Consider the following 26,876-nt stretch of genomic DNA (forward strand, 5'->3'; position numbering starts at 1 on the left):
TATCTTAAAAAATGTGAGTTATTTATTATTAAAATATTTATGAAAGAAGAAAAAAATAAAAAAAATATAGAAAAAAAAAATTTATTATTTCTACTTCAATCTCATTATATACATTTTAAGAATTATTTATATTGGTGTTGTTATGTTTTGAACTCAGCATCTAGGTTGGCTACATAATATGATTGTATGATCTTAAAGTAATATCCTAAAAATTATGTAAGATTTAAAATATATATAAATTTTGATATTTTTAAAATAATCAAATAAATATCAATCATATCGATCGAGTCGACCCATCAAATTAAATAGCCAACTTGTTCAATTACAAATATTCAAATGTCCAATGGTATTAAAAAATTTAACTAAGCACTAAGAGTTTTAATACTTGACTTCTCACCCAACCAATCGAACTAAGCTTTCGAAGTCTCGAAAAAAAAATATTTAGGGATATGAGCTTTTCTAGATCAGTAAAAATCACCATGCATCTACACCAAAATAGTAGATATATTGAAAATATATCAATAAGCATATCAAAATAAAATTATAAAACTCATATCATATATTTGAAATAAAAATACTGACATAAACATACATCAAACACACAATCAAGGAATAGATCATCACATGCCATCGGATAAGATCTTTTATTCAACATAAATTCATCTAGTCTTGACATCGGTTACCTCTTTTCCATAATTCTAGTTTGATAACCTTTATTTTTTCGACTTTGGACTAAGCAGGATCATGTGACGATCTTTATTCGGATCAAATTTTTATGATTTTTCTCAGATCAAATTCTTATGATTTTTCTCGAATCAAATTTTTCATGATCTTTCTCGAATCATTTTCCATGCATAAGCTTGTGGGAGCTATCTCAGATAGAAGCCTGTGGGAGCTATCCTAGGTATAAGCTTCTAACTGACTGTTTTTCGATTTTTATCACTTCAAATTTTCACACATAAGCTCATAGAGGCTGTTTCACATAACGAAGCTAATCCAAACTATATCCTTTCTATCCAATTATTACGTGTGATTTCATTAAATCAATTTTAGTTTACAATGTGATCAAGATAAGTATATCATATCCATATAAACATATCATTAATTACTGATACCCATATATAGTCAATAAATAATGTATTCATGCTGAAAAATTATACAAAAAATTATAGTATCTCCAACATGACAAATCCATCAACACAAATCTAGTGATGCAAAATCAATGATCTAAATCTAATGATAAAAATAGCATATATAATGATGATTATGTATAGAATTTTTTACCTCAAGTAGCGATAATTGGACTCACAAAATTATGATCTGGGCATCAAGACCTTACTTGATGTCCTCCCATCCGTCAGATTACTCTCCTATATTATTCAATTTAATATTATAAAATAAATTAAATAAATCCAATCAAATACCTAAAACCCTCTATTGGGATTTACTAGGGTCCACACCCTAGTCTCATAATTTTTTCTTTCCAAAATTTTCCATAACCCATCTAAGAGGAAAATAAATAACTAATTAATTAATTGACTAACTAATAAAAAATTTATTTAATTAACATAAACCAAAGAAGAGAGAGAAGAACCCTCTCTTCTTCTCTTCAACAGGGGGGGTTTGTTTTCCATTCTTTCTCTCCCACTCATGGCCACGAAAAACCAGGCCAGCCTCCCATGGTGGCTCTTAGTGGTGGCGAAGCCACGGCCTCAGCTCTAATGGCGGTTGTTGCCAACAGCAATAGATAAAATCAAGAAGAAAAATAAAGGTTGCCCTGTTTAAACTAAACCCACGGCTTGCCGGCTCCAATCATGCATTGGCGGCGAGGAAATAACCAAAATGAAGAAGAAAGAAAGGACCTTATCTTGCTCCAATGGCTAGAGAAAAGATTCGACGACCCTTTTCCCTGCATCAACCCATGGAAGACCTCGAGAAGAACCCTCGAGAAATGTCAATGATTTCTTAAACAATCCACGATGAAGACCTAAGGGAGAGGGAGAGGGCTTTTTATAGAGAGATTTCTTAAGCTAAGCTGGACTCCCCTCTACCCAATCTTGACGGAATCGGGAGGGATGAAGACTCCAATTAGGAGTCTTCCTCCTCTCCTCCCATGTGCCACACACGTGTTTTAGGAGGGAATGGGCTCAATTGGATTAGGCTGGGTCCAAGAACCTAATGGGTTGGATTATTATAGGTGCATAGGCTATATACAATGAAAATAATATAGGTTAATGTAGAATCATGCAAACAAAAAAAATTATTATGATTTGATATGTGATTCCTAAAATCGTACAATCATGCTAACAAAGAAAATTATTATATGTCATATTAATACTTTTTCTCAAATTCAAGATGATCTTATATGTGCCAACTCGATTTGAAAATTATTATTTTTCTTATAGACAAAAATGCTACAGAAGAGATGGCCGACATTTAAAGAAAAAGCTGACAAAAGTCAATCCTCATGGATAAAAAAATAACACATAAGAGAAGACTGATGGTCAAAAAGAAGATAAACGAAGGTGTATAATTATCATAGACAAAAACAAAGTCAAAAGAGAAAATCGGCACTTAGAGAGAAGATAGTCAAAGGTTGATAATCTTTATAGACAAAAACACAATCAAAGAAAAGAAAAATACCTTAAACTAGATAACAAAAGAGCAATAGGTAGAAAAATGCCTAAAGAGAAGGAAAGAGCTTCAAATTAGGTGACATATGAGCCAAAACTAGAAAAACATTTAAAGAGAATGAAAAGACCTTAAATTGGATGGTGAAAGAGGCAAAGGTAGAAAAATGCCCAAAGAGAAGGAAAATATCTCAAATTGGATAGCGAAAGAGTCAGAGGCAAAAAAAAAAGTCTAAAAATAAGAAAAATATTTGAAATTAAACGACAAAGAGTTACAGACAGAACAACATCCAAAAAAAAAAAAGAAAAGATCTCAAATTAGATGGCAAGAATCTTCGGCAACAACAACCACAGTAAAAACAAAGAGAAAACATTTTCATATTAGATGATCGGTGATTTTGATATTATATTAAAATGTTCATAGAAGAAGAAGAAAAACAAGAGAGAGATAAAGAAAAAGAAGTTTTATTATCTCTGTTGGTGCAAAAATCCGCTTGCGCCGGAGAAGCTGGAGTCGAGGAAGTCGCGGTCGCCGCCGGGACCTGCAAAGGAAGTCTAAACCGGAGGTGGGGTTGCTCCGGCAAGACCCTCCGACGCTCAAGTCAGTTCTCTGCCTCAACAAGAATGGAGTGCTCGAACGAAGAATTTAGCAGAGTTTTTAGAGAAAAGATGAGAGCTTATAGAATAACGTATCTGGGGTCTCCTTTTATAGGCGGAGGGAGCAGTAGTCTGATAGCGACATCTGTAACCGTTTGGCAGTGAGCTGCCCAGGGTCAGACGGAGTTTGCTGCGAAGAGTAGTGGAGTGGACCCGTGGCTATCACCGGGGTGTGCCACGTGGAGTCAGTTACGGGGAGTGGAGCGACGTTCGCTGTCGTGACTCGTCATGGAGTGGTGGGATCGCACAAGATCTGCCGTGGGGAGTGGAGCAGAATTGTGGCCGTTAATACGGCCTGTCAGGGAGTAATGGAGTTACGTAGGGTCCGCCGCAGGGAGTGGAGCAGTGTTGTCTGTTACTGTGGTCTGCCAGGGAGTAATGGAGCTGCGTAGGGCCCGCCGCAGGGAGTGGGGCAGAATCGTGGCCGTTACTGTGGCCTGCCAGGGGGTCCAGACTTGTCGGTCGAAGTTCGGTTGGAGTCGGTAGTGAGGTCCGGTATCCGTAGGAGTTTGGGTGAGGTCTACCTGCAGTTGAAGTCGTGGGCGGAGTCCGGCTCCCGTAGGAGTCCGGACGAAGTCTGTCTGCAGCCGTTGGGGTCGAGGACGAAGCCCGGCTTCCGTAGGAGTTCGGGCGGAGTCTTCCTGCAATTAAAGTTAAAGGTGAAGTCCGGCTCCCGTAGGAGATCGGACAAGGCTTACCGGCAGCTGATGTTGAGGACGGAGCTCGGCTCCCGTAGGAGTCCGGGCGGAGTCTACTTGCGGTTGAAGTTGTTGGCAGAGTCCGGCTCCCGTAGGAGTCCGGACGAAGTCTGTCTGCAGCCGTTGGGGTCGAGGACGAAGTCCGACTCCCGTAGGAGTCCGGGCGGAGTCTTCCTGCAATTAAAGTTAAAGGCGAAGTCCGGCTCCCGTAGGAGTCCGGACAAGGCTTACCGGCAGCTGATGTTGAGGACGGAGCCTGGCTCCCGTAGGAGTCCGGGCGGAGTCTACTTGCGGTTAAAGTTGTTGGCGGAGTCCGGCTCCCGTAGGAGTCCGGACGAAGTCTGTCTGTAGCCGTTGGGGTCGAGGACGAAGCCCGACTCCCGTAGGAGTCCGGGCGGAGTCTTCCTGCAATTAAAGTTAAAGGCGAAGTCCGGCTCCCGTAGGAGTCCGGACAAGGCTTACCGGCAGCTGATGTTGAGGACGGAGCCCGGCTCCCGTAGGAGTCCGGGTGGAGTCTACTTGCGGTTGAAGTTGTTGGCGGAGTCCGGCTCCCGTAGGAGTTCGGACGAAGTCTGTCTGCAGCCGTTAGGGTCGAGGATGAAGCCCGGCTCCTGTAGGAGTCCGGGCGGAGTCTTCCTGCAATTAAAGTTAAAAGCGAAGTCCGGCTCCCGTAGGAGTCCGGACAAGACTTACCGGCAGCTGATGTTGAGGACGGAGCCCGGCTCCCGTAGGAGTCCGGGAGAAGTCTACTTGCGGTTGAGGTTGTTGGCGGAGTCCGGCTCCCGTAGGAGTCCGGAGACATTTCAAGAGGGGCAAGGAGTATGATCTTTTGTACAATTTGCCCTCATAAAGGATGTACCGGGAGGCTTGATTTCGGAGCTTCCGAGCCTCCTTCGCATCCTGGGGGAGAACTCCATCCTTAAGATAGGTTATCAGCGGGTCGACCCAGCTGGACTCGTGGTCGATCTCCATTACGGGCCGCGATTCTTCTGCACTCGGGTGTTTTAGAACTTCGAAGAGGACGCCTCTGGGCAATTCGGCCGGAGCCGATGTCGCCAGCTTGGAGAAAAGATCGGCCCTGGTATTCTCCAGCCTGAGAATCTGTCTAATGTTGAAGCTGCTGAAGGCGGGGGTGAGCTCCTTTACCTTCTCAAGGTATCTGACCATACTGTCCTCCCGCGCTTCATAACTCCCACTGACTTGCCCCACCACCAGTTGAGAGTCACTGTGCACCCGGAGCTGACTTATTTCCAGCTCTCTGGCGATCCTTAGTCCTGCGATCAGAGCTTCATATTCCGCTCCATTGTTTGTTGCGGGGAACTCGAAACGCAGAGCGTACTCCGCTATGACTCCCTCCGGACTGACCAAGATCAGGCCTGCACCTGCGCCCGACATGTTGGAAGATCCGTTCACATAGAGGGTCCAAAAGCGATCGGAGGGATTGGCCTCTTCGTTGGGGGAGTTCGGTTGAGACTTCAGGTCATCAACTTTGCTTTGCTCAGGTTCGACCTCCTCTGGGATGGTGCACTCTACTATGAAATCTGCCAGTAATTGGGCCTTTACTGCTGGTCTAGGTCTGTAGTTGATGTCAAATTCTGTGAGCTCGATTGTCCATTTTGCCATTCTTCTGGAGGTGTCAGTCCGGTGTAAAACCGCCTTGATCGGTTGATCGGTGAGTAGCGTCACGGTGTGCCCTTGAAAGTAGGGTCGGAGCCTCCGAGCTGCAATCAACAAGGCGTAGGTTAGTTTTTCTAATTTGGTGTACCTGGTCTCGGCGTCCCTCAGCGCGCGGCTAATGTAGTAGACTGGTCGCTGGACTTTCGCTTCTTCTTTGACAAGGACGGCCGCGAGGGCCATGGGAGAGACCGCTAGGTATAAAAACAGTTCCTCCCCAGGTTCAGGCTTTGCCAACAGCGGGGGTGAGCTAAGGTAACTCCTTAACTCATCGAACGTCTGTTGGCACTCAGAGGTCCAGCAGAAGTTCTTCGGCTGCTTGAGGATTTGAAAGAAGGGCAAGCACCGTTCGACCGACCTTGCGACGAAGCGATTAAGAGCCGCTATCCTCCCTGTGAGGCGCTGAACCTCTTTGATCGACTTTGGGGCGGTCATCTCCTGTATGGCGCGAATTTTCTCTGGATTGGCCTCAATCCCGCGCCCCGATACCATGAAGCCCAGGAACTTCCCTGAAGTTACTCCGAAAGCGCATTTAGTTGGGTTCAGCTTCATTTTATACTTTCGGAGAGCGTCAAAGGTCTCCTCGAGGTCGGCGATATGATTTCTGGAAGACTTGCTTTTTACGAGCATATCGTCCACATAGACCTCCATGTTTCGGCCGATCTGCTCTTTAAAGATTTTGTTCACCAACCGTTGGTAGGTTGCGCCCGCATTCTTGAGGCCGAAAGGCATGACCCTGTAACAGTAAAGGCCGCGATTAGTGAAGAAAGCTGTCTTTTCTTCATCTTCAGACGCCATTCTAATTTGATTATAGCCGGAGAACGCGTCCATAAAGGTGAGGAGCTCATGGCCTGAGGTCGCGTCCACCAGTTGGTCGATTCTGGGAAGGGGGTAGCTGTCCTTTGACAAGCCTTATTCAGCTTTTTGAAGTCTATGCACATCCTCCACTTGCCGTTTGCTTTTTTGACCAGAACAACATTGGAAATCCAATCAGGATAATTGACTTCCTTAATGAATCCGGCCTTGAGGAGCTTATCCACTTCCTCGGCTATCGCCTTCTGCCTCTCCGGGGCATGACTCTGAATTTTTTCTTTCGTCGATCGATGCTTTGGATCGACGGCCAGATGATGCTCCATGACTTCTGTGTCAATCCCCGGCATGTCTGCTGGAACCCAAGCAAAAACGTCCGCATTCCTTCGTAGAAAATCAATAAGACGCGTCCGCACTTCCTCCCCCAGGTTGGAGCCAATTAGCGCCACATGCTCCGCGTTCCTATCATTCAAAGGGATTGGTACCAGATCTTCGATTGGGCCGCCCCTTTCTTCGACGAGGTCATCGCGAGCATCTAGTCCATCGACGGGACAGGGGTCAGCCTGATCGCTTCTTTGCAAGGCGATGCTGTAGCAGTGTCTGGCCAGGGCTTGGTCTCCCCGGACCTCTCCGATCCCCTGGTTGGTGGGGAACTTCAACTTTAAATGGTAGGTCGAAACGACAGCTCGGAGAGCATTGAGGCCGGGTCGGCCAAGGATTGCATTGTAGGCAGATGGCGCCTTCACCACCAAGAAATTCACCAGAGCCCTGGATTGCTTTGGATATTGACCCGCGGCCACAGTCAAAGCTATCATTCCTTCTGTCGGAACGGCGTCACCGGTAAACCTCATCAGGGGGGAGCAAATCGGCCTCAGCTGACCGCCAAGAGCAGACATTCTTGAAAAAACGTCGTAGAACAAGATGTCGGCCGAACTTTCGTTGTCGACAAGAATGCGACGGACGTCGTAATTTGCTATATTCAAGGAAACTACGACCGCGTCGTTATGAGGAAATTGGACTCCCTGGGTGTCTTCTTCGGTAAAGGTTATGGGTTCTTCAACTTTTTGCCGCTTGGGGGATACAGCTGGTATGTTGGTTGCCTCCCGCTGGGATCCCCCCGAAATGGTGTTGACGGGATCCGATAGAGGCCGATCGTCCGGCCGCTCCTTGTCGGCGACCATAGCCGGAGGTAGTTATGCGAATGCCTCGCGAGAAGGCATCAGATGAGGAAAGGAGGAGTGGGTGCCGGATAAGATGACCGGAGGTGGATCCGTTGAGCGCTCCTTTAAAAACAAGGGTACTGCGAAGGTTCATGCCCTTCCTCTAGCGTCAATCCTGTTGGTGCAAAAATCCGCTTGCGCCGGAGAAGCTGGAGTTGAGGAAGTCGCGGTCGCCGCCGGGACCTGCAAAGGAAGTCTAAACCGGAGGTGGGTTGCTCCGGCAAGACCCTCCGACGCTCAAGTCAGTTCTCTGCCTCAACAAGAATGGAGTGCTCGAACGGAGAATTTAGCAGAGTTTTTAGAGAAAAGATGAGAGCTTATAGAATAACATATCTGGGGTCCCCTTTTATAGGCGGATGGGGCAGTAATCTGATAGCGACATCTGTAACCGTCTGGTAGTGAGCTGCCCAGGGTCAGACAGAGTTTGCTGCGAAGAGTAGTGGAGTGGACCCGTGGCTATCACCGGGGTGTGCCACGTGGAGTCAGTTACGGAGAGTGGAGCGACGTTCGCTGTCGTGACTCGTCATGGAGTGGTGGGATCACACAGGATCCGCCGCGGGGAGTGGAGCAGAATTGTGGCCTTTAATACGGCCTGTCATGTAGTAATGGAGTTGCGTAGGGTCCGCCGCAGGGAGTGGAGCAGTGTTGTCCGTTACTGTGGCCTGCCAGGGAGTAATGGAGCTGCGTAGGGCCCGCCGCAGGGAGTGGGGCAGAATCGTGGCCGTTACTGTGGCCTGCCAGGGGGTCCAGACTTGTCGGCCGAAGTTCGGTTGGAGTCGGTAGTGAGGTCCGGTATCCGTAGGAGTTTGGGCGAGGTCTACCTGCAGTTGAAGTCGTGGGCGGAGTCCGGCTCCCGTAGGAGTCCGGACGAAGTCTGTCTGCAGCCGTTGGGGTCGAGGACGAAGCCCGGCTCCCGTAGGAGTCCGGGCGGAGTCTTCCTGCAATTAAAGTTAAAGGCGAAGTCCGGCTCCCGTAGAAGTCCGGACAAGGCTTACCGGCAGCTGATGTTGAGGACGGAGCCCGGCTCCCGTAGGAGTCCGGGCGGAGTCTACTTGCGGTTGAAGTTGTTGGCGGAGTCTGGCTCCCATAGGAGTCCGGACGAAGTCTGTCTGCAGCCGTTGGGGTCGAGGACGAAGCCCGGCTCCCGTAGGAGTCCGGGCGGAGTCTTCCTGCAATTAAAGTTAAAGGCGAAGTCCGGCTCCCGTAGGAGTCCGGACAAGGCTTACCGGCAGCTGATGTTGAGGACGGAGCCCGGCTCCCGTAGGAGTCCGGGCGGAGTCTACTTGCGGTTGAAGTTGTTGGCGGAGTCCGGACGAAGTTTGTCTGCAGCCGTTGGGGTCGAGGACGAAGCCCGGCTCCCGTAGGAGTCCGGGCGGAGTCTTCCTGCAATTAAAGTTAAAGGCGAAGTCCGACTCTCGTAGGAGTCCGGACAAGGCTTACCGACAGCTGATGTTGAGGACGGAGCCCGGCTCCCGTAGGAGTCCGGGCGGAGTCTACTTGCGGTTGAAGTTGTTGGCGGAGTCCGGCTCCCGTAGGAGTCCGGACGAAGTCTGTCTGCAGCCGTTGGGGTCGAGGACGAAGCCCGGCTCCCGTAGGAGTCCGGGCGGAGTCTTCCTGCAATTAAAGTTAAAGGCGAAGTCCGGCTCCCGTAGGAGTCCGGACAAGGCTTACCGGCAGCTGATGTTGAGGACGGAGCCCGGCTCCCGTAGGAGTCCGGGCGGAGTCTACTTGCGGTTGAGGTTGTTGGCGGAGTCCGGCTCCCGTAGGAGTCCGGACGAACCTTACCAGCGGTTGACGTTGGCGACGAAGCCCGGCTCCTGTAGGAGTCCGGGCGGACCTCCTGGAGCTGATTCTGCTGAGAACTTCGGCTGTGGGTATTTTATACCCAATAATCTCTATTTCAATCTTATTCAATACATTTTAAGAGTTATTTATACTAATATATAGACTCTATATAAAAGAATAACATAAGTTAATACAGGATCATACAAATAAAAAAAAATTATTATGGATTGAGGATTGATATGTGACTCTTAAAATTATATAATCATGCTAACAAAAAAAATTATTATGGGCTGCTATATAATTCCCAAAATCATACTATCATTTATTACTAATATTAGAAAGGTTTCCCTAAGATTTTTATCGACTGCTCCACATTCGAGGTGTAACAGCATACACTGATTGTTGCTTGTCCAATGATGGTTCTGCAGTTTTTTTTTTTTGGCTTGCTGGTATTTTAAGGCCTCTGCTAAAAATCAGATAGGTGATTGATGTCTCTGTTGAAGAACAGCAGTATTTTAAGGCCTCTATTAATGAAGAACAGTAATACGCTTGTGCTATAAACTAATACTTCTTACCATCTTTGCGATATGGATACTCGAATGTGGATCACTAACTTTGCTGTCGGGTTGGAACAAGCTTACACTTGTTTGGGGAGCAGCATTCTTATTTAGTTACCTTACATCCCTGCCAAGTTCAAATTCTTTATTGTTTTGTCACATGAAACAAATCGACAGCAAAATTTCAGCCCTGCCTGAGAACGCCATTGTTTTTTTATTGTAATAAACCTGCAGATTCTGCTATAGCAACTTCAGCTTAGCAAGGGCTCAATTAGTCATATATGCAAGCCCGAGTCTGTTAATTGAATTTGCGTCATGATCATACTTTGAAATTTGTCCAACTCGCTCGTGTTTGATCCATTAAACACAGAACGTCAGCAGAAAGTCCCATCCTACTATAACACCAGCCTCATTCAAATAAAATCTTTTGATAAATCTTCCCGAGGTTTTCATTTTCCATGTATCTTGTGAAGATATTAGTCTAGCAGGCTAGTCCAATCTTTTTAGTACAAGCGAGCGGTTATACTATTCTAATATAAATATAATTTAAAAAATTAAAATATAAAATATCTTGTAGGTCCATAAGCAAGTATTGCATTGATGCCAGGTCTAATCTCTACTATACTTGACAATAAAAGATACAATCTAATCCATAATGCTATTCATTTTTTGAAAGACACGTCGGAATGACGAAGGGACCTTCAGATATTACGGAAGAGTGCATGTACTTCCAAATATTTTGTCTCATTTCAGATCTAACCGATGACTGTGATTAGTCCTATCTTTAGGAATGCTCCCTAGAGCACAATTTTTTTTTCTCGACCAATAATAAGCAAATAAATAAATAGATAAATAAATAATTTACATTATAATTATATTTATTTTTGAAATATTAAATTATATACTGAGAAAAATAAAACATGTCTTAATAGTGTGATCTGGAAGCCAATGACTGCAATGTTTACTTGCTTAAACATTTTATTCATGAGTCCAATATAATCCCTTGAACAGCATGCCAATTCAAATAAAAAAGTAAGCAAGCAGGAGTGGTCTCATTCAAGCTCGACTTGCGTCAAGCGCTGCTCGTAGGAATAACGTCAAAAGCCGTCAATGGAATGGACTCCTCCCAATTCCAATAAATATATAAACCCTTCCGGCGCGACGCTGCGCTGCGAAAATGGCCGCACTCATCAGCAAATCTCCCCTCCGCTTTGAAACCCTCCCTCTGCCCCCTAAACCCATCTCTCGTCTTCCAAATTCGGCTCCAATCTCTTCGATTTTGGGTCGGAGAACCCTCCTGGGCGTTCGGTTCCCGTGCTATTCCTTGCAATCCTTGCCCGATTCTACTTCTAGTGGTGGCTTTTTTCCGGGTAGGGGTCGTCTTGGGTTTGGATTGGGGCCGAAAGGTTGGGATTTTGTTCGGCTTCGAGCGGTTTCGGATGGTGGCTCCGGTTCCGGCAGTGATGGTGGTGGTTATGGGGGCGGGGAGATGGGGGCGCCGGTGACGGATGTGGTGGTGACAGCGGTGGGGATGATTGGTTCTTCTTCTCGTGGTAGAAAAAAAAAAAATCTTTTGTTTCGTTTTCTCCCTCTGTCTGCACATTTCTTCAGCGAATACTTTTTTATGCTGTATGGGATTCAATTTTGTTTGTTTTCTGCCGGTCACTCTGTGGTATATGTTTATAGATTGTTGGAGTGCTTATTCTGTTCACCTGAAAAAAAACACACTGCTTTAGAAAAATCGATTATGTTATAGAAATATTAATACCATCCGATGGTTATGGAAAACTTTGATACTTTTGACAAATGCTGTTTCACTATCTGCTCAAGGATGGCTAAGATGTTACTGTCTAAATATTTGTGCGTGTGTGTGTGCGTGCGTGCGTGCGTGTGTGTGTGGAAAAGGGTGGTGTAAGCCGCCCAATTTATTAAAAAGCAAAAGGGTTACATAGAATCAATGGCATAAGGTTACTTCCGTTTTTTAAAAGCAGAAAAACTCGAGTGCTTTGGTGGTCCAGGAGTAGGCATAATGTGTCTATATTTTGTGGTTGGAGTGGTCTATCTCATGGATATGAAGGTAACTTTGTGGAATTATACTCTTTGGAGCTTTCTATGCTGCAAAGAAATTATTGATTTTAACTGTTAAAGAAAGAGTTTGAAAGCCTTAGCAAGTTGTAATGACCTCAAGAAATGAGATTTATTTCTGTGGCCATATTTGTGAATTTATGTCAAGTCTTCTCTCTGACGCTCTATGAGTTGATACCTAGATTCCTATGATATTGCTTTTTTCTTCTATGCCATTGATTCTTCACTATATATGTTTGTGGACTCGATAATTCATTTACAACTTGACATCCTCCATCCTATTAACCTCGGGTTAGAATTGCCTATCAATATAGAAGTTATAAATGATCCTCATCAATTGTATAATTATAGTGGTTAGTGTTTAATGTTTAATGGCTATTATTACTCCTAGAAACTCAGCGGAAGACTCAAGCTGAATCTGCAGTACTTCCATCTTTTGTTATACATGAACATGTGCGTATGAGAGAGAGAGAGAGAGAGAGAGAGAGAGAGAGGTGCACCATGTCATTCTATGGGTGAAGGGAGCATATAGTTATTGATTCTGATGATGGTTCCAATTAGTTAACATAAAAAATCTTTTAGCATATAAATTTACTAAGGCCAAGTCCATTCACTTTCTACATTTCTAGCTATTTCTTTTCGGTGAAAATCATTGGTCATTCAGTTATAAACAAAGGGAAAAAGAGCAGGTTGTAACAGCCTTATTTATGTTTATTCAGGTACATGATGGCACTTGATAAGTACCCAGTGACAACAAAAGCGATAACATCTGCGTTTCTGACTCTCATTGGAGATTTAATTTGTCAGGTTCGTTTTGTTAGTGTTTATAAATTGTTTAATAAATTGTCCTTCAATCATTTCTTGGATATTAGTGATTCATGTTCTCCTTCATTGCCCCAATAATTTTTCTTAACATTGTACCAATGTTAATCCATTGGTACAATGTTAATCCATAATGATTTCTGATTGTGATAATTTAGTGGGACATGCATGACAGCCATCATACTATTATTCAGACTTTTAAACAATTTCAAGGACTAACATTTTGCATCTATTAACTTATATAGGATTTTCAGGTGACTAAACTTTGACATACTTTTCTGTTTCATACATTTTGGTTTTGACAAACATCAGCATCTTTCATTCAATTGAAGAACTTTGTTTTCAAATTTTGAACAGATATTATCAAGTCAGAGTTTGTCATTAGTGTTAAAAATGAAACAATTGTTGGTTATATTGTTGTTTACTTTTTATTACAATTATGAATACATCCATGTTGGGAAAATTAAGTTGTTATTATTGTACCATATTTTATCTACTAGAATCCATCCTCTATGTTTTCACATCTGAGCAGGATGTTGTATTTTAATAGCATACCAAGCTGGATGGAATTTTATAACCATATTTATCATGATAAGCTTGTTGTTAAATCAAACAATGTTTCTTGTGAATGATGGTCCAATGTGATGGGTTATTGCGTTGCTGATAATAGGATAAGCCTCTGGGCAATGTTATTAAAGGCACGCCTCAGATGCAAAAGGTGCTAGGTGCAAGAGCCATCGGCTCAGTGCCTCAAGTGCACGTCTCTGCATTGTTCAGAGGCACAATGAGGCGTTCAAGAGGTGTAGGATTTCAGCAAGTATTAATTTTTAGTTTGTAAGAAATAGAAAATGTTAGTTATAATAAATAGGGATTGGAAAGATCAATTATAGTAAATAGAGATTGGAAAGACATCATTGAAGGTCAAAGAAGCTTTAAAAATCTACATGAGGCTCTTGGAATCATCTAAAAGAATCAAAAGGCAGAAGCTGAAGCATCTCCATCTGACTCCATCTCATCTCATTGCCTAAGAAGCACCTCCATCTCATCTCATAACCTAACTCTATGTAGGTCATCTCTCCTCAAGTCCTCCTTCCCTTCTTATTTTTCTTCTTCTGACATGCTCTATTATGTTCTATTTTCTTCTTCCTCTTCTTCTGGCATGCTCTATTTTCTGGTCAGAAAACAGAGTATAATAGAGCACATTAATTTGCTCTCTAACTTTTTGTTCTTCTTGTTATTCTTTTTCTTCTCCTTCTTGTTTTTGGGTTAGAGTTAGTTTTTATATGCTGGACTTCTTGCCTATAGCTAAATCTTTTTCTATTTTTATTTTTTAATAGCAGGATGCTAGTTTTTACTTGCTAGAATTCTTTCCTGTAGCTAGTTCTTTGTTTTTGGTGCCTAACTTCTCTCAGGCACGTGCTTGCACCTTGCACCTAAGCTCTAGGGGCCCCTAGCACCTAAGTGCGCCTAGGGCCTTTAACAACATTGCCTCCAGGTGCTAATAATCGAGTTCTTTTTAACTATCCTTCACTGAAAAGAACAGGGAAAGGATACAGGTGACAATTACCATAATCTGTGTCTTGCACTATTTATAAAGTTCACTGTAAAGATAAACTATAGTTGATGCACCTACACATCCTTTATTTAGTCGTGGAGTAAATATGTTTTAATAGTGACCAAGTATTGTTTTTAGGATTGGTGACATCAATAGACCATTATTCTTTTATTTGTTTATTTAACTTTTTGTGGGTGGGCGATTTGCTATATCTTGATATTGTTGAACACAAAAGATGCTTATGCAAGTAGTCACATTTGGCCCTTTTTTTATTAATTTCTATAGATGATCCGGTTTACCACTTAAAATGAGTTAAATTAATTCTGTGGTCACAAATACATGAATTGTCAACAAATCCATAGATACAGAAAGAAATGAATGAATATAAGTCAACTTAAATTAACATATAGGTTTTTCTCTAGATAAAAAAATAGATTTTAAAAGATCCAATAAAATTCAAATAATTTCAGATTTTCATATATCTTATGGTTTAGCTCTGTTTATTTATATTATACATTCACTTGTTTACTTTCATATCAGAAATACTTTTGATAAACAAAAGGTTAAAGTAAGTCATATTTGATGTGTGTATTACTTGTTTGCACAAGGTTTAAGCATATAATACTATTGTATGAGAAGAAAACCCAATCAATATTATTTCATAGACAGGAAGACTTTGAGTTTTCAAGCATTTTAGGATTGAAGGTGTAATGGGTTTTAGTAATGCACTAAAGCTAGAGACCATAATAATTCATCTAAAGAGGTTCTTTTGGATATACATGTTGCCATGATATCAAAAGGCAAGAGGAGCAAGAAATGGTCTCATTGAATTATAAAGTGGCTAGCTCAATATTTTTCTCAACAAATATTTTTGGTAAAATTTCTTGTCAAATTATTAATATCTAAAATCATATAGGAAAAACAGCAAAAAAGAATTGATTTTTTTTTTTTATAATTTATAACATATGTAATTCTCAAACAATTAAGCTAGGTACCCATGAAGGAAGGAGGAAGGGAGGAGGCTAAACAAAGGAACAAGCATGGTCTAGAAAAGTACAGGTGCTTAGGCTACAACATACTGCAAATCAGATAGTAGAATGTGCTTGAAATAAACAGAGAATGACAGACAATCAAAAGTACTCTTGTTGAATAACATTCAATAATAAACTACAACTATCAAAATTCTTTGAATAGAGAAATTCTAGCATCTAACATGATAGGTTTCTGCAACTCCATATATTTTAGCATTGCTCAGGGTGGGGAACTTAATGGGAAGTAGATATCACATAAGACATACTAAAACCAAACAATCAAAATTTTCTGAGAAATGCTAACATTGTGTATGTGACAATTTCTGAGAGTCAGTGTATAATTTTAGGGTTGCAAAGGTGATGGAAGTTGGTGACATATAGAAACAGGTCACTTTATTGAGCCATCAGTCCTTGATCTGGTCCTTATGTTAAAAGGATATTGAATTTCTTTAAGTTTATGGTTTCTTTGACACTTACTTAAGGGGACTGTATCTAAGCTATAATTTCTTAGAATATTCTAATAAGTTGTTCCGTTATCTTATAATTTGTGCTCTCGGTGGATATTGTATAATTTGTGCTCTCAGTGGATATGTTCTGGCTTTTCCTGCATCTTGTGTTGATTTATACTGCATAGAACCAGGGGAAAATTTCTTTCACCAAATTCTGTCTAGACTTAACAATAGGACCTTCTATTGCCCAGATTTTTTAAAGGAAAATGATCAATAGCACCACAGTTTCATCATTAAGTAAATGAAATAATAGCAAGAAGGTGAATGAAGATCCTTAGAAGAGAAGAACAAAAAAAGTACATAATGATGAAACTAAGAAGGAGACAAATAAAAACATAAAAATAAAAATAAGGAAATATGGTTTCGTGCGTCTTCTTTCTCACTCCATTGAAACATGACCCTGGGCTGCATCAGGAAAACAAATAGAAAATCACAAAAAGGGGGAGGAGCAGGGGTGGCAATTGGGTTGGGTTGGATCGGATACGGATTAGGTCAATGCGGTCGGATCAAAGAATTGTCAATCCAAACCTGGCTTGTTTATTAAACAAGTCAAAAATTCAGATATGAACCTGATCTGTTTCTTAAACAAGTAATCCGATCCTATCCGCTTAACCTATTTATTAAATCGATCAAATTAGATTAAAGGGATTAAACAGGTTAAACATATTTGGTTAAATGGGTCAGAAATTGATTAAGCAGATTTTAAACAATTTAAACAGGTCTTAAACGGATTAAATAGGATAAATGGGTTAAATAATTTATTTGACTCAACTTGATCTGAATATTAAATGGGTTAAACAGATCAGATATCTGAAATCCAAATCCGACCCAAATATTAAATGGGTTAAATGAGTCGACCTGTTTATGATCCAAATCCGTTTAGTCTAAATCCAAATCTGTTTATGACGGGTCGAACACGGATGGAGTTGGTGGGTCGGGTCATATATTTTGCCGGTCCTAGGGAGGAGCAAAATCCGAGACTACCAACAAAGTTGGCTGTCCTTCATTCCCACTCTCCGTCAGTCAGATCCAATGGAACTTGCTGGATGAGGCCCACCACAGCTGGCTTACCGTCCTTGCAGTTTGGCACGAGATCTGATGAAAGGGGATCCTGGCACAAGTGGCCAAATGCTCCTGGTCTGTTTCCCAAACTTGTCTTAAAACTGAGAATTCTGCACCAAGTTGTAGTAGATTGGGTTTTGTTTAAGAGCCAGTCAATGAAAATTCTCGAACATCAGAGCATCATGTTTCAACTCACGAACATAACTCTGCAGGAATGGAAGAAGGCCTTCATAACTAAATGCATTTATTCATTGTAATGCATCCAACTAGGTAGATGAACTCTGGATGAAACTAAACATGATGGGACACAATGATATTGGAGGGTGCCAAAGGGCCTTGGTAAAGCCTAAAACAAGCATTTTGATGCTATCACATTTCTTGATGATTTTATAAATGAGAATGTCAGTTTTGACTTTTGACTACATCTTGACACCTCCTACTCCATAACTTATATCCATTGTTTCATGTTGCCAGCTTTTAATCGATCAGGTGTCAAAATTGGATTTGAGGCGAACATTTGTTTTCACTCTTTTGGGACTTGTTTTGGTGGGCCCCACGTTGCATTTTTGGTACTCATCTACAACTATTGCTTTCTTGAATTTTGGAATATTCAGATTTATCTCGTAGCCTTGGTGCTATTGGTCTTGATACAAACTACTGTTGTATTTTCCTGCCTTGCTTATATAACTGTTGTTTTAAGGTTTCAGATTGTTGATCCTCTTTGAAAGCTGGTATATTTAATTTGATCATTGATTTGCAGGTACCTGTACCTAAGTAAATTGGTGACATTGCCTGGAGCATCAGGTGCATTCTTACGCCTTTTGCTTGATCAGGTAGGTGCTTATCTCTCATTCCAATAAGGTGTGTTGGATTTCTATATGCCATGCCTGGAGTATTAGGTCCATTCTTGCAGCTTTTGTTTGATCTGTTATGTGTGTTTTTTTCCCATCCCTACAAGTTGTTTGAATTTTTTTACTGTGCCATTTGCCCGATAATTTAACCTTTTTTGCTTATTGCCTGGATCTTATACATCAACCTGCTGGTGCAGTTTGTATTCTCTCCCATCTTCATTGGAGTTTTCTTAACTTCACTTGTCACCTTAGAGGGAAGGCCTTCTCACATCAAGCCAAAGCTTCAGCAGGTGAAATATTATCTATTTTAGTCTTCCAAGCAATTTTATCATTAGAAATTGATTCCTCTATATTTCTTTCTATCATGTTCTCTGTAGGAGTGGTTTTCATCAGTCGTAGCGAATTGGCAGTTATGGATCCCTTTCCAATTTCTCAACTTTCGATTTGTTCCGCAGAAGTTTCAGGTTTGATAACTGACTGTCACAGCAATATAATCTTTAGTTTTTCTTTTTTTCCTTTTTTCTTAATAAGTAGAAACCTTTCCAGACAATCATAAATCCAACTTTAGTCACGGATATCCCCTGAAATTGTTCCAAACTTTCAGTATGGACGAAGATTAGTCCACATTGATTTGGGAACCATCAAAAATAATATTTCTCTATTTTCATAATTATGCAATTCCCCTTTTGAATCTTCCCCCGTGCTCTTCATTTTGTTGCTTATATACTTCTATGATTTCAATGCCAGGTTCTTGCTGCAAATTTTGTGGCTCTTGCGTGGAATGTGATTCTGTCATTTAAAGCTCACAAAGAAGTTGTGTTGAAATAGGTATCTTTTTTCTCTGTCATTTAAAGCTCACAAAGAAGTTGTATTTAATTTGGTATCTTCTCTTATATCATTTCTAATAACTCAGATATGGTTTGCATAAAAAATAAATAATAAATAAAATTTCAGATGCAATTTACACTAACACTAGAGTCCATATTAACAGTAAATAATGTATCGATTCCATTAGAACATGTCAATCTGACAGACGGGCTTTTTAACCAGATGAGATCCTCAGTTTTACAAAAATTAGTGAAGTTGGTTTTCAGAATAATAGACCAGTATAAACTCTGTTTATCATGAAATTGTATTCTATCTTGGGACTTGTTCTGGAACAAGGTATTTAGGACTCTATGTTTAGAATGTTAAATGATGAAGACAAGGAGCTTAAACCTGTGGTCAAAGCATATGAAATCTACTTAAAATAACAGGGACATTGATCTCTGGTATTTTCTCATCCTCTTCAGCGCTTAATTTCTTTAATCTTATAACTAAATAATTACAAAGGAAATTCCCATAAGTGAATTTTATAATTCTTGCTTTCTAATAGAACAAACTTTGTTCACCACTTGGATATCAAGGTACATTCTAGCTTAAAAAAAAAGAATTTTGTGAGCACAATTACCTTTCTCTAGGGCTCCTGTGCCCAAATATAGTTGCATGTCTTTTGGAGTTCGCTAAAGGTTGAGGTGTGATAGTGGTCCAGAAAGGAAATGTAATAAAGGAGCTCGACTGTCTTTATTCCAAACAGCTACACTTCCTCTGAAATCAGTCCAAAGAGAGTTAGAAATAGGTTGTTCGTATATGTCTCATTTTGGTGAATTTGTAGGGATCAAATATTTCAAGCAGACATAGACGTCGCACTAAATTTTGGACAGAAGTTAAGTCTGAGTTTTGGTTTACCAACATAGATGGGATAAAAAAGGTTTCTTGCAAAGTGGGGAGATAAAATATTACCACTGGAAAAGATCTTTGTTTAATCAGAGAAACAGGTATTGTTGAATGAATTATGATCACACCTGACACCTCTTATGGGTGTTTAGTTTGGATAATGCTTTTGGCTGTCTTTATTTGTCCAAACCATCTATTAAATATGTGGTTGACTGTGAGCACAACAATGAGTTAAAGAAGGTTCCAGGGGAGGATTGAGCAGAACTTTGCCTTTGGTTGTTGTTCTTAAGATCATACCTCCTAAAATTGTTTCCAAATTTCTGCCAAATGGGGCCTACCATTAAAACCATGAGGCTGGTGGGTTTCCTTATTGGTCAATGTTTTGGCTTATACAACCAAGGAGCAACTTTCTAGAATTCCCCTAGTCTTAGAAAGAGTCGAAGTTGGGGGATGATGATAACTATTGGCAGATGGAGTGTTTTCATCTTGAAGGCACATCGGAAGAGCCAAAGAATCAAATCCATTTTTTTCACATATAAACCACGCTTTCAAGGAAAACTTGGGGAACATCTCCCAGTGTGTTCGTTGTTCTTTGGGGCCTATTGTTTGCAGTTAGAAGTGAGTTTGGCAGATGTGACTTAAAGAAATGGAGCTTTAGTATCAACTTTTTTGGCATGATAGAAGTAGGCATCTATGTGACAACCTATATAGTCGAATGTTGTCAGAGAGATCTGGTTAAGATTCCTCTGTGATTGTTATCACACTCATATTATGGCTGAAAAATGTGATGATAAAATCTAAAAAATGGGTTCTTTCGTACTTTTCTGTAATCAATTTGGGTTGGAAGAAAAAACAAAAAAAACAAAAACAGTGTTGCTTCCTAACACTTGGAGGCATATGCGAGTCATGAGCTGCTATTTTTTCATATATGAAGATTAGAGGTATGTTAGTCACATCACTTGCCTTTTCCTCATAGATATCATTGATCTTGCATGAATTGGATTACTATAATTCTGTAAACTGTAAAAAATAGGAAAAGGAGTTATCATAGAGATTAAAACTAATGGACATGTATATTTTTTTGTATACTGCATGGAATTTGGAGGTACTATTGCTAAATCATCGTCTTGGACTTTCTAAATGTGAAACCATGCCATTATGAGGATTATTTGCCAATATATAAAATGTACAGATATTGATGGAGCATCAGGGAGTGTTCAATGGAGCAATTCCACGCCAGACATGAATTTGATATCGGTCTCCCCCACACCCTCCCCCCCCCGCCCCCCGAACTGCTTTCATATCTTTCCACCCTGAGATTTTTCTTCTTCCAGCAAAGGCAGGTTGCTGCTTAATATTTATTACTGGGCTGCTGAATCCTTGCAGTTTGCCCCACACAAGCAAAGGAAAGAGGAGAGAGTTTTGTGATTTCAAGATTTAAGATGCCAGAATCCGCATTGTCTATCCTGTGAGAACCGTCCCAATTGGATCCGGTCCCAATTGGATCCGGTTCGGGATCATAATTCTTTCTTCTTTTTTTTTTTTTTTAATCAGAATAGGAGAAGCTTATCTCCTATCCGATCCTCTATCATGGGATAAGATAAGACCATAAGAGCGGCTTGATGAGTGTCATATGTTGATGAGGGACGGCCGAAGGCCGTTTGGATTGGTTATGCTGGTGAAGGCTGGTTTTATCCATAGGTGAATCGGGCGTATCTTCTTTCCATCCTTTTTTTCTTAAACTAATCTTTAGACGGTTGATCTACCACTGAAGCCCCTCCCTCTTCTTTCTCACGTTCGATAGCTGTCGGATTGATGCAATCAAGCGGCCATCACCTAAAACCTTTCTCTTTCCTCTCTAATTTTTTTGTTTTCCTTTTTTTCAGAGTTTTGAGAATCTGAGTTTTGAGAATCAGTATCGCTGGTCGATCCATCGTTGCTGTCGGCATTTGGCCGTGCCACTACTGCTTGGTTGCCTTCGTCGTTGGCCATCGCCAACTCCATCCCTCTGTTTTCTTTTTAGAAAGCCATTGGTCTAGCTTGGGAAGGAGAAAGAAAGAGAGAAAAAAGAAAGAAGAGGGGAGAGGGAGAGAACTTAATCAAGCCCTAATTTGATTAGGTCTAAATTGATCTCTCGATGATCAATTCAGACCGTTTAGATCGAGGTCTTGATTGGATCTAAATCAAGTGGATCCAGTTCAAAAAAAAAATTTTAATTGGTCGAGATCGAGCATCTCTTTTTTTCATGTTGGTTGAGTCAAATCAAATATTTCAAATCTTGATTATTTTTTTCTTTGTACCTCTATTGATTGATCAGATCGAGTTTAATTAGTTTAATTTTTTTTATAATAAATGAATTAGATATAATCTAAGATTTTAATTTAGATTGGGAGGAGCATGGATCTAAGGATCAGGTCATATCCGAGGGTTGTGACTTTTTAAAATCAACTGACTGTATGTTCCATTTATCTATGAAATTTTATTTAACATATTTTGTCTTTTTAATTTAAAAATTTGTATAAAAATTATAGTATTTAAAAAATTGAAAGTTTGAAAAAGTATATATCTTATGAAATTCAAAATTATGGATCAAGCATAGTGTTATCGTGATATGTTTGTAAATTTTAAATATAATGGTTCCTCTATGTTGTATGGTTTTATGCTTGCATGAATTTTTGAATGAAAAAATATTTTCTTATTTGTAGAAATAAAATATGAAAATTTATTAAAAAATAATATGGAAATGAGTATGTTGGTTATGAGAAAGTCTAGTTAGATTATGATCTGAGTCTAGTCAATAGAACTGATCATTAGTCATATAATTAGAAATTAGTTTCTCTTGAGCCTATCTAGCCAGGGTTAATTGCTATTAGAGTTAGTCCTCTTAAGCCTAGTCAATCGGATTTGATCGCTAGCATATGCTGATGCATTGCGTGTTTGATTTCAGGATTAATTTTTTTATCCTGTCATGAGGTTAATAATGGTCGTGTGAATTAAAGTTAGTTTCTTTGTGGATCTAATCAGTGGAGCTGATCATTGGTATGTGCTGATGGATCGCGTGTTTTGTATTTAGAGACTAGTCTTTTCTGGACTTTGTCATGAGCTGATTGTGGCCATAGTCATCGAAAACTGAGAGAAGATTTTAAAATTTTATTATTATGCATGATAAATTTTGAAATTAAAATTATGTTGGTCTATACATCTAATATTATCAATTGCTATGTTAGGAAAAAAATTTAAATATGTTTGATCCCTTAGAGATATTAGTAACTTACTGAGTCTGTAAAATTTATTCTTTTTTTTTTTTTTAAGATCTGAAAAAGTATATGGGGACTGGGATCGAGCAATGAGGAGTTTAGGATCTTAGAGGATATTTATTTTTTGAATAATTATTGATTTTGATTTATGTTAATTAATCTTATAAGTCATTGATGAATTATATTTTATTTGAATCAAAAAAATTAGATGTTTGCTTTTACTATCACTGTCTGATTATGGATTGATATGATTTATTAAATTTGAAGGAAGATCTTGCATGTCTTGAGAGGTTAAATCCTAGGGATATGCGGTCGTCTATCATGTGTTCGACTTGGACCATTGGGTCGTGGTGTGATAGATTAGTCGTATCAGAGCTTAAGTTAAAGATTATAAGGATTTAGATTAGTGTGAATGAGGTAGAATTAAGATCTTGATTGATTATCTGAAAATAATTACGGATGTTTAAAATCAATTGAATTGTTGCATAATATCAAAATTTCCCTTATGGATATGAAATATGGTCCTTAAGACTAAAGTATAGAAGATTGGCACAAATAAAATTTTGAGGAAGTCATCATGGTTAAATAATTAATATAGGAGGATATATTTTGAGTAATATAGATAAGTTGCATTTAATTTATTTTGGGATTCTAAACTTATATGGTTATCGATAACAATTTTAATTTTGTTGAAGGTTATCATGTAGCAAATTATGGATAAGATTTGTAATTGATAGGAAATTAGAAGAGTTTCAAAAAAAAGTGTTGATTTGGGATCCTTAAGAAATTTTGGAGAATGTTGATCGGAGTTGCATAATAGGAAGTATGGTGGTTGAGTTATTTAAAATTGATTGAAAATATTGATTGTAGTTTGAAATGTATTTATGATGAAAGATATGATTCTCCAGTAAAAAAGGCTTTTAATCATATAAGGAATGTGAGTACTACGGATTTTTAGGCTAATCATACTATGGCTAAATTGATTGTATTAAGAAAATTTTTGACCATCTTATATCTAAGGTTAGTTAATTGTTAATTTAATTTGATCTATTTGTGAAGTATCTGAATAAATCAGTGTAATTTTTTTTCTTCCAAATGATCTCAACTCCTACACAGGAATCATGATATTGATACTTTATCTTTTCAGAATTATTTTTTTATAATTCAATTCTGAGATCATTTTCATAATCATGATGGATCATTGTTGTCTAAAGTCATTATTGCATAATTATGATCACCTTTACAGTCATCTGATTATTTGATTGTAGTTAAGATGAGCCATTATCTGTTATGGGATCAAAACTTCATCATAGTATTTATGCTAAATTTATTTTAAACTCTATTCCAAATATAATTAATTTTAATAATCGACCGTATTGTAAGGTTTTTACATCCAATTGATTCCAACTTAATCTTAAATGAATATGCATTCATATCAAGATGATTTCAAATCGAGAGCCTTATTCATTTAGTTAGTACTAATCTTATTAGTCTATATCTTAATTTTAAATGTGATAGAAAACTCTTGATCTGGTAATCATACTAATTTTGATCAAGGAGATATGAGATCTTTGATTGTATATAAAAAAGGCAAAATTCAAAAATTGATGTGGCGGTGCCAAATTATGAAGTATTCTTAGAAAGAGCTTGTTTTGATGTAAAAATTGTATGAGCATTATGGTTGATCTGAGGAGTTTGATTGTTTGCACCATTTGAGCGGTGTGATCATATGTTTAGTTTGATAGAAATGCTAAGCTATGGCAAATTTGGTATTTATGAGTTTTGGATTGAGCATTTTTAACTTCGGAAGATCTAGTTTTAAGGATGAATTTTTTTTTAAGGAAGAATGTGAGAATCGGTGATGAAGGTGAGGGACTGGCGAAGGCTGTTTGGATTGGTTATGCCAGTGAAGGTCGACTTTATTGGTGATGAATCAAGCTTATCCCCTTCCTACCCTCTTCTTCTTAAACCTATCTCTACTTAGTTGATCCACTACTGAAACCCCTCCCTCTCTCTTCCTTCTTCCTTACCTCCCACAGCCATCGGACTGTTGCAATCACGCCACCGTCATCTGAAACCTTTCTTTTTCCTCTCTAATTTCTCTATTTTCCTCTTCCATGGAGTTTTAGGCATCGACATCATCAATCGAGCCACCACCAATATTGGCACTCGGTTGCACCACCACTGTCCGATCACCGTGGCTGCAAGCCATTGCCAACCCCACCCCTCCTGTTTTCCTTTAAGAAAGCTGCTGGTTTGGCTTGGGAAGGAGAAAGAGAGAGGGAGGGAGAGAGAAAGAGAGAGAATCTGACCAAGATCCAATTCAATTAGGTCTAAATTGATCAGTCGATGACCAATTCAGACTGTCTAGATTAAGGCCCCTGATTGGACCTAAATAAAGTGATCTAGCTCAAAAAACAATCCAATTGGCCTAAATCGAGCATCTCTCTCTTTTCCATATCAAATATTTCAGATGTTGATTACTCCTTTTTTTTGTACCTTTATTGATTGCTTAGATCGAGATTAATTAGCTTAATTCTTTTTGTGATAAATGAATTATCTGATTCAGGATTTTGATTTAGATTGGAAGGAGTATGGATATAAGGATCAGGCCACATGTCGAAGATTATGACTTTTAGGTTTGATTGACTATAAGTTCCATTTATCCATGAAATTTTACTTAACATATTTCTTATATTTTTTAATTTAAAAATTGTACAAAAATTTATAGTATTTAAAAAATTGAAAGTATGGAAAAGTACATATCTTATAAAATTTAAAATTATATATCAAGCATAGTGTTATCTTGACATATTTGTAAATTTTAAATATGATGGTTCCTCTATGTTTTATGATTTTATTCTTGTATGAATTTTTGAATGAAAAAATATTCTTTTATTTTCAAAAATAAACTATGAAAATTTATTGAAAAATATTATGGAAATGAGTATATTGGTTATGAAAAAATTCTCTATTTAGACTATGATTTGAATCTAGCCAATAGGATTGATCGTTGGCCATATGATTAGAAACTAGTTTCTTTTAGCCTAATCAGTCCGGACTGATCGCTGGTAGAGTTAGTCTTCTTGAATCTAGCATTGCTAGCACATGCTGATTACCACATGTTTGATTTTAGGACTCATTTTTTTATTTTGTCGAAGGATTAATCGTGACTGTGTGAATTAGAGCTAGTTTCTTTTTAGACTTAATCAATGGAACTAATCACTGGTACATGTTAATGGATCGCATATTCTATATGCAAGGGTTAGTCTCTTCCGTGCCTTATCATGAGGTTGATCGTGAACGCAATCACTGAAATCAAGAGGAAGTTTTAAAGTTTTATTGTTATGCATGACATGTTTTGAAATTAAAATTATGTTGGTTTATACATCTAATATTATCAATTGCTATGTTTGAAAAAGAATTTAAATATGTTTGATCTCTTAGAGATATTGGTAACTTACTGAGCCTATAAAGTTTGTTCATTCTTTTCTCTTTTTTCAGATATGAAAGAACATATAGGGATTGGGATCGAGCAGTGAGGAGGTTAAGATCCTAGAGGATATTTATTTTTTGAATAGTTATTGATCTTGATTTATGTTAATCAATCTTATGAGTCATTGATGAACTATGTTTTATTTGAATCAATAAAATTAGAAGATTACTTTTGTTACTACCGCATGAGTTTGGATTGATATGCTTTATTGAATTTAAAGGCAGAACTTGCATGTCTAGAGGGATTAAATCCTAAGGATATGCAGTTGTCCGTCATGTGCCTGATTTGGACCATTGGGTTGGGGCATGGCAAGTCCTTTCTTCGTGTCCCTGATTCCAGTTTTATTTGCTCCAAGTTGCTTTTGGAAAGGAAATTATATTACATTGCCCTACTTTTGAGAATATTTCTCATGTGGAAAACATTTATAAAGCTTTCCGCATACAAAAGCTTGTCACAAAACA

At 39.3% G+C, this 26,876-nt stretch overlaps 1 protein-coding gene across 1 annotated transcript; it reads left to right on the forward strand.

Moving 5' to 3' along the window:
- The first annotated feature begins 11,089 nt into the window (after positions 1–11,089).
- Positions 11,090–26,595, forward strand: LOC105046143 (protein sym-1). Its single transcript, XM_073258319.1, is given in 9 exon segments — positions 11,090–11,512; positions 11,515–11,584; positions 12,836–12,923; positions 17,570–17,664; positions 17,856–17,928; positions 18,144–18,236; positions 18,324–18,410; positions 18,694–18,774; positions 26,397–26,595. Coding segments are annotated over 8 exon segments (891 nt in total). The 5' UTR covers positions 11,090–11,208; the 3' UTR covers positions 26,397–26,595.
- The last annotated feature ends 281 nt before the right edge of the window (positions 26,596–26,876 follow it).

This window comes from Elaeis guineensis, chromosome 5 (assembly GCF_000442705.2).
Source record: "Elaeis guineensis isolate ETL-2024a chromosome 5, EG11, whole genome shotgun sequence".
Lineage (NCBI taxonomy): Eukaryota > Viridiplantae > Streptophyta > Magnoliopsida > Arecales > Arecaceae > Elaeis > Elaeis guineensis.